Source organism: Echinops telfairi, unplaced genomic scaffold (genome assembly GCF_000313985.2).
Source record: "Echinops telfairi isolate 266 unplaced genomic scaffold, ASM31398v2 ScPeMD7_443;HRSCAF=831, whole genome shotgun sequence".
Lineage (NCBI taxonomy): Eukaryota > Metazoa > Chordata > Mammalia > Afrosoricida > Tenrecidae > Echinops > Echinops telfairi.
In genome coordinates, this window is record NW_022104341.1 from 72,909,197 (window position 1) to 72,917,182 (window position 7,986).

Genomic DNA, 7,986 nt, shown 5'->3' on the forward strand with positions numbered 1-7,986 from the left:
CCCAATTAACCCCGTTTCCCCCTCCAGACAAAGATGGGATGGTCCTGCTGAACACGAGTCTCCAGGAACTTGCTGCTGGGGACCCTGTGCCCATCGTCCGAGTCCCAGGGGGCGCTTCCCTGACCCTGGAGTCCTGCCTGCTGCAGCTGGCCCCTCGGCCAGGACACTGGGGCGTCCACGTGCACATAGCCCAGCCGGAGGCCCTCCAGCCCTCCCTGGCCCTGCTGGCCCGCCTCTCCGCCCTGGGCCGCCTGCCTCGGCCCGTGTGGCTGGGGGCCGCTCTTTCCCACGGGTGCTTTGAGGCCCCCGGCTATGTGTCTGGCAGGGAGTTTCTTGCTGCGGTGGCCGAGGTCTTCCCCCACGTGACTGTGGCCCCCAGCTGGCCTGAGAAGATGCTGGGCAGCGGTTACACAGAACAGCTGATCACGGACATGCTGGCGCTGTGCCGGGGGCTCTGGCAGCCTGTGTCCTTCCAGCTGCAGGCTGAGCTGCTGGGCCAGAGTGGGGCGGGAGCTGTGACGAGGCTGCTGGCAGCCTCCCCCCGGGCCACAGTCACCGTGACACACAGCCCCGGCAGGGACAACTATGCGGCCATCCAGGCAGGGCTGCTGGCAGCCAGGGCCGGGGACAGAACCCGGGTCTACTTCCAGCTGGCCCAGCGTTTCCGCAGGCGGCTGCTGGAGGACATCGGCCGAAACTGACCGCCAGGACCGCTGGGCTCGCAGTGGCGGGAAGGAATACATGTCTGCATCCGCCCACTCTGCACAGGTGTCCTTGGGGCAGGATGGGGGCAGTGGGTCCAGGGGCCTAGAGGGTCTGGAGGCTGGGAGCCACCAGGTCGTTGCGGTTGTCCAAGAGGAACTGCTCGCAGGCCTTGAAGGTGGTGTAGAACTCGGAGGAGAGGCCGGCCACGTTGGTGGTCACGTAGTTGAGGAAGCCCGTGGTGGCCTGGTTGTAGTAGGATACCTGTGGCCACAGGACAGGGGTGCACACTCAGGGAGGCTGAGAGGAGCTCGCAGCGCACCCACCACCCTGCGTGTCGGGCAGGCATAGCTTCCTCCGACTGGCTCCCCAGCACAACCTGCTGATAACGCTGGGGGCCCAGCACTGCATCCCATTTAAATGAAGGTGCTCTGGGGCCCAAGGTTCAGGGAGGTGCAAGCTGCTCCCTGGGAGGTGAGCTCCGGGATCGGAGTCCCAAGTCTCACACCCTCGGCTGCAGACTGAAAGGATGGAAGGCCAAGTCCCCCCTGGAGGTACCTAGGAAGAAGGGCCTGGGGATCCCCTTTCCCAAACGATCACAGCCACTGGGTCCATGACAACCAAGACCCTGCAGCACTGGGGAGGGCTGCCCCCTGCGGGCTTCTGAGACGGACTCTTTGTGGGAGTGGAAAGATCCGGAGCCGCGGCTGATGATTTTGAGCTGCTGACTGGTGCAATGCAACGCATAAGCACTGCTCTACCTCAGCTGGCAAACTCCGACCACACCAGGCAGTCATGACTCAGAGGCAACCGGTCTGATTGGTGTTTACGGTCTGCTGGGCTGATGGGAGCTGCTGGCCCTGACAAGTTCTGGGTGGAGGAAGGGGAGCCGCGGTGTCCCCACTCCCTGCTCCCCGCTCCCACCCCACGTTTTCACAGTTAACACAGGTGGCCCTGCTGAGTGCTAGGGGCCCTCGGAACCACAGCGAGTTCATGGGTCCCTGGAGACTGAGAAGGGGATTCTATGGAAAGTCATGCCCTGGGATTTTAGATCAAAACCCAGGTGTGCATGGCTTGCTCCCAGAGCTGGCTGTAGCCTGGCTTCCCTGCACTAAGAGATCTTTCAAAACACAGACCGAACGTGATGCTGACTCGGCAACCCTAGAGGACAGGACGAAACCCCCCCCCCCACACACACACACACGTGAGACCAACTCTTTACAGGAGCAGAAAGCCCCATCTTTCTCCCTCAGCAGGCTCGTTACAAACTGCTGACCTTGTGGTTAGCAGCCAAATGCAAAACACCACTCTGCCAACACTTACAAGGGCCCACTCGACCCTGACCCCCTGTTCCCCGTGCTGGTGGGGACTGGCGTGGGTGTGGGGAGGTGCCGGGCGGCAGGACTCACCTTGCTCAGCTGGTCCCCCTCACACCAGAGGCAGAATCCTGAGCAGAGGGTCTCCACGCGCTTATATTCGGGCGTCTCGCAGTGTGTAGGCAGTGTGACGGACCTCAGTGCTATGACATAGGGATCCCTGCGGGGGCAAACGGGGCAGGGGTTGGAGGGGCAGGGATTAGCCACTGAAGGTCAGGGTCGGTTCTGCCCAGGCTCTGGCATGGATGCCCACCTCAACGGTCTTAATGGACACCCGGCCCCAGGCAGGAGGGAGGCTCCCGTGAGTCACTGGTCCTGCTCCTGGCCATCCCCACTGGCCTTGTGGGTTTCCAAGACTTTTTACTGCAACAGAAAGCCCCACCTGTCTCTGCCAGAGCAGTTGGTGGTTTTGAACTGCTAAACTTGCAGCCCAAGGAATAACCCACTACACCAGGGCTCCCCTCCCCTATAGGTCTGGCCCTGGATTCGCCGGTGTGATGTCACTAGGGCTCTTGGTGTAGATTAGTGTGGCCTTAGGGGGGTGCTTTCCTCATGCTGGGGCCTCCTGGAGTGAGTACAGAGCCCTATGGAGCTCTGGGCACAGGAGCCAAGGACCTGGACAAGGCAGCCACCCCAGGGAGAGAGGGCCATGACTGGGGTGGGAGGGCGTGGAGCTTATCTCCGTACTATGCACTGACTCAGGTCTGGAAGGGTACCTGGAACCCCACAGGACCCTACCTGCTGTCCTCACCCTGCTCGGCCCCAGTTGGCAGGTACCCACCCATTGTCACAAGGCTTCCGCCGAGAGGCCAGGATCACAAAGTCCTGGGGCTTGGTGTCGCCGCCCAAGGAGGGGCTGATGACGTGGTAGATGGCGTCGTCTTCGTCTACCTGGTGCACCAGCTCCACGTTCCTGTGGGGGGTCCGAGCTCAGGGCCCAGGCAAGGTCTGCCAGCTCCAAGCAGGAGCAGGGAGTCCCCTGCCCCCCTTCCCCCACTCCGCCCACCTCCATGGTGATGCTGCACCCCCTGCACTGCGCGCGCGCAACACCTGGGTCCTAAGTGGACACAACACCCAGACGTACACACTGGCACATTCACAGGGGGGCACCGGCACACAGACCGCACCTGCTTGCCCAGGCACAGCTGAAACAGGGCGGTCCTTGCACGGCTGCTCTGAGCAGTGTGCTCAGCCTCGCCGTAGCCCCGGGTAGCGTGTACTTTGATAGGGATGCGGAGACTCGGCACGGAGCTGCTCGCAGTCACGGAGCCAGTAAGGAAGCAGGGCCTAGGCATGTGGCAGGCACATACATGCCCAGGTGCCTACACAGGGCATCACCTACACAGGTGTGCCTGGCCTCTCGGGTTCAACTCCCGAAGGCTGGGTGATGTGGCATTGGCCATCTTAAACTCTTCCCTCGGGCCACCCGCTCACCGGTCCTACCAAGTATCAAGATCTGATCCCAGCCTTCGGTGCTTCCAAGAGGCCTTCCTCCCGTGTGCCACGCTCCCCCCACCCTCAATCCACTATAAACCACCACTCTGCGGCTAGAATAGACAGCCCTCCCCGCCCGCCCACCCAGGGCCCAGGCCACCCAGGCGGGGGCTTTTAAAGCAACACAGCTCTCTGTGCAAACAAGACTTAGGCAGAAAGCCTAGTTAACCACAGCTGCAAGCGGCGGCGGTGGCTGGGGGTGGGGGGTGGGGGAGGAGCCAAGTGCCCAGCTCTGGATTTCCCAATACTCTGAGCCTCCTGCGGGTGGGCTCAGAAAAAGCCATTCACGAAGCAATCAACAAACCGCTCCCAGGCTTAGGGTGCGGGGCGTAGCAGCGAGCTGCTTTAAAAGTGAGACTCCCCTATTAGACACTGTCACATTGGCGATTTTCCCAAGAGCCTGTTTCTCTTCCTTGGCTAAGTTCAAGATGACAGTCCTGTGAGGGATCAGTCCATGGGGGAATAAATGTACTCATAAGAACACGGGTCGTCATCGTCGACTGTATTGAAAAAGCACGCATGCCCTGCACATTCATAAGATCCTGGGTATTTGGTAGTCAGCAAATTGGCCATGCTGTTAATCATCCTGAGCCCGGGGGGCTGGGGGGGATGTGCGCGGCGGGGTGGGGTGGGGTGTGGTGTCCCGGAGCCCTGCCCACTCTCTCAGAGGCCCCATCCACCCGCAATTCCTGCCTGAGCCCCCTTCAGAGCCCTGCAGACTGTGGTTTGCAAATCACTGGCTCTGAGTTCAAGGGCATGACCTGCTCCCGGGGCCCTGCCCTCACCGGTAGTGCTTGTCCCACTCTGGCCGCCGGTGCAGATCGGAGAGCAGCTGGAAGGCCTGGGCCACGTCCACTCCCACGGTCATCTCCAGGTGGAAGGAGAGGAACTTGTCGTCCTCCAGGGTGTACAGGCGCATCTGCGTCAGGGAGAGGGCAGCCTCGATCTTGTGCCCCCTCCCCAGACGGGACCAGAACCTGGGTCTGCCACTGCATGCTGTGAATCAGTCACACACACACTCACAAGCCTCCCCATGGAAAGGCCTAAGAAGCCGGGACAATGGCTCCTCAAAGCTGTCCAACCCAGAGTGTCACGGGGGTGGGAGGCTCAGGGAGCCAGCAGCAAGGTGAAGGTCAGCAGAAAGAGCAGGGAGAAGGGGACATGGCTGAGCAGACAGCAGCTGAGGTGAGAGGTCGGGGTGGGGTGGGGGCAAGAAGGAGAAGGGGGAGAGGCTTCTCTGGCTGGTCACTCCAGGTCCTGTGCGGGTAGCTGTCTATCACTGGGCTGGATCCACTATCCCCCCATCCATTTCCAGAAATCCCTTCTGGGTGGCTTGACAGCTTCTGTTGCTTGCTGCCGGTCACTTCAGACCACGACAGAGGGTGCTGGCTTTGCTCAAAGAAGGGAAAGGTGGGTGAGGAGAGGTCGGCTACCTGGTTGACCTCTGAGGACAGCGTCCAGTTGTCCTTGGCCACGAGCATCTTCAGGGAGGAGACGTTGTTGTAGCTCAGGTACACCTGGGGAGCACACAGACCGCAATGCCCTAGCCCAGCCTCAGTGGGCCCAGTGCCCCTGCTGGGCTAGTGTGGGGAGAACCTGGATGGTGACGGGGGGAGATACTCTGGACAGAGCCCTGGGCTCTGGGAAAGGAGGCCGAGGCTTGGCTGGACTCCTGTATGGCCCTGGGTGAGTCATTTTCCTTTCGAGCCTCGGCCTCCTGCCAGTGGGGACCTACGAAGACCCTTGGTTAACTGCCTGCCCCAAGCCCACTTGACAAGGACAGTGGGGGAGGCCCCCGAGGGCCCAAGGGATGTCCCCTCTGCGCAGTAGGCCTTACCTGGTTGCAGGGGTCCCATGGGACCGAAAGGGGCATCTCCGCCTGCTTGCAGGACACAATGTACTTCCTGAGGGAGAGGAGGAGGGCAGTGTGGGTCCTTTGGAACCCTGTCCCTCTTCACCAGACTGCTGGAGGGCAGAGCCTGTGCCAAGATACTCTCCTAGGCAGCCAGGGCGCCCAAGTAGGCACAGGGGCCTGAGAACACCCCAACTCAGCCCAGAGCCCTGACAGCAGCTCCAAGACAGGGAGGAAGGGTGTCGAGCTCGAAGCTCAGCTCCCCCCAACTTGGCTATGGCTTTTCTTTAACCTCCTGGTGCCCCTACCTGCGTGCGTGCGTCAGGGCAGAACTGTGTGCCCTCAGGTTTCCAATGGCTGGTTTCTAAAGGAGCGGCTTACCAGGCCTCTAAGCTTTTGGTCAGCAGTTAAGTGTGTGAGCCATTAGCACCACTCAGGGAAATCCCTGGTCAGGCTACTGTGCTTTTCTGCCTCCATGTTCCCGTCTGTAAACTGGGCTGGTAGTCCTAGCAGGCTCACAGGGTCCCCGTGAGGAGCACAGGGCATGGTACGTAGTAAATGCCCCACCCATGCAGACTGGTGTGTATCGACATGGGCTCCTGAAGCCTCGTGTGTCCACAGCACTGGCAAACGTATGACGTCTGACCCGTCTGGGCTTGCCCAGGGTGGGCAAACTGCAGCTCCTTGGGAGCTTTCTTCAGCTGCCCACCGGGAACCCCAGCCACCAGGCAAACACAGGGCTTAACACTGGCCAGAGTCAAATCCTGAATCTGCAGATCACTCTGTGTGGCCCTGAGCAAGCCACTGAACTAAGCCCTCTGTCTTCAGCATCCCCGCCTGTATCAGGGCTGGTGAGACTGCCGGTAACAAGGCTGAAACAAGCCACGGTCCATGCAGGGCCTGGCGTGGTGCCTGGGACAAGAGGCCAAACAAAGCCCCACACCCACTGCCAAGCCCTCCGTTCTAACTTGCAGCGACCCCATCCACAAGCCTTTACAGGAGCGGATAGCCTCACATTTCTCCCACGGAGTGGCGGGTGGATTTGAACCACCAACCTTGTGGTTAGCAGCCCAATGCTTAGTCCGCAGCACCACCAGAGGTAGAAGCACTGGCAAAAGGCCAGTGCCCCAGGCCCCTCACCTGTCCAGGCGGATCTTCCTCCTGGCACTGGCCTCTCGGTAGCGCCGCTCACCTTCCTGAGGAGGGAAGCAGAGACAGACCACATTGTAGGCAGGACGGGGAGCCTGCCTCCCCACCCCAGCACCTCCGAGGAGGGCCTGCTCAACAGTGGCCAGAAACAGGCCGAAGGGATGAGCTCCAGCTCCTCCCAGACTCAGGGTGACTTGGGGAGTGCCACAGCCCCTCCCTGGGCCCTGACTTCTCCTCTGTAAAGGTACACCGAAGGCACTGTGCTCACTCGGGGCAGGCCTCTCCTGCAAGTCCCTTCCAGGCACTGTTCCATCTCAGCCTGAGAACAGCACTCTGAGGTCGGCCTGGTTCCTAGGCCCATTTTACAGAGGAGGAAACGGAGGCGCAGAATGGTTAAGTGGTTTGTCCACGGTCACAGAGCTGGGATCAGAACCCAGATGGCCAGGTTTGTGGCCCACAGTCTTAATCATCACCTCCAGTGTCCATCTCACCCTCGTTTGCAAAGGCTGGAAGGCAGAAGGTCAGTGCCACGCACCTTGTAAATTGCAACCTCACCTGCCTACCTGCAAGCCTCCACACCCCTGACCACCCAGCTTCCGGCCACAGCCTGGGTTTCTCACAACCAGTGGTTAGCTCAGTGAGTCAGCTAGGCAGAGTAGTGACCTTACAAAAGAGAGGTAACAACCTCTTCAAGGTTAAAGTCGCTGGGCCTAGAAACACCCCCCCTGCCCCCCCGTGCCCCCCCTCCCCCGGCTGCCAAAGTTCAAGTCCGTTATCTCTTAGCAGGTAGGCAATCTTTGAAGTTACTTTTCTCATCAGTGTCTGTTTTGTTAATACTATAGATTGGGTAATCCCTCTCTGCCAGGGCTCTAGTGAGCGTTAATGACTATGTATGTGTGCGATGCCCACTAGAGCGCAGGACTTCAGCGGTAGCTATTACCTAAAAAACTGCAGGAAACCAGGGCCGCCGGCCCCTCCCCTTCTCCCCCAGCTTGGCTTCAGCCCTCAGGTGCATGCTGCCCAGTTCCCCCACCTCTTGCCTCAGCTCTCACAGTCAGTTCAGGAGATTCAGACGGACCAGCTCCCCTCTCCTTGTGGCAGAAGAATTCTGATTGGTTGCCATCACCATAGCAACTCACTGTCTCCACCCCTAACCCCCCCTCCTTCCCAGGGCCAGAGGATTTGTGGACTTGCAGACTTAGTTGTCTCCTGGAAGAGGCGAGAGGCTGGGGGAGGGGAGAGAGGCTGCCTAGACAGCAAGACTTCCACCCTTGGGGGTTTGTTGGGATTCCAGACTCGTCTGGTAGGCAGTGCCCCCTCTCTTATTTATCTTTGGAAGGGAACCTTTGGTGGCACTCCAGGAACGCCTTCATTCCCTTTGAAAGGGGCTGGCTTAGGACCCAGGGGTCCTGC

The 7,986-nt window shown here is 60.3% G+C and overlaps 2 protein-coding genes across 2 annotated transcripts in view; one reads left to right on the plus strand and one right to left on the minus strand.

The window, feature by feature from the left end:
- The window catches only part of FAM151A (family with sequence similarity 151 member A), a 10,365-nt gene extending 9,607 nt beyond the window's left edge, over nucleotides 1-758 (plus strand). The window contains exon 8 of the mRNA XM_004699646.4: nucleotides 28-758. Within this exon, the coding sequence (XP_004699703.3) occupies nucleotides 28-701 (674 nt within the window). The 3' untranslated portion in view covers nucleotides 702-758. The remainder of the gene's footprint in view (nucleotides 1-27) is intronic.
- ACOT11 (acyl-CoA thioesterase 11) overlaps nucleotides 7-7,986 on the minus strand; it is a 55,233-nt gene continuing 47,253 nt past the window's right edge. Inside the window, exons 10-16 of the mRNA XM_004699397.2 lie at nucleotides 6,565-6,620; nucleotides 5,410-5,476; nucleotides 5,006-5,089; nucleotides 4,358-4,491; nucleotides 2,860-2,991; nucleotides 2,112-2,238; nucleotides 7-966 (exon numbers count right to left, since the gene is read on the minus strand). Coding sequence (XP_004699454.1) covers nucleotides 808-966; nucleotides 2,112-2,238; nucleotides 2,860-2,991; nucleotides 4,358-4,491; nucleotides 5,006-5,089; nucleotides 5,410-5,476; nucleotides 6,565-6,620 — 759 coding nt within the window. The 3' untranslated portion in view covers nucleotides 7-807. The remainder of the gene's footprint in view (nucleotides 967-2,111; nucleotides 2,239-2,859; nucleotides 2,992-4,357; nucleotides 4,492-5,005; nucleotides 5,090-5,409; nucleotides 5,477-6,564; nucleotides 6,621-7,986) is intronic.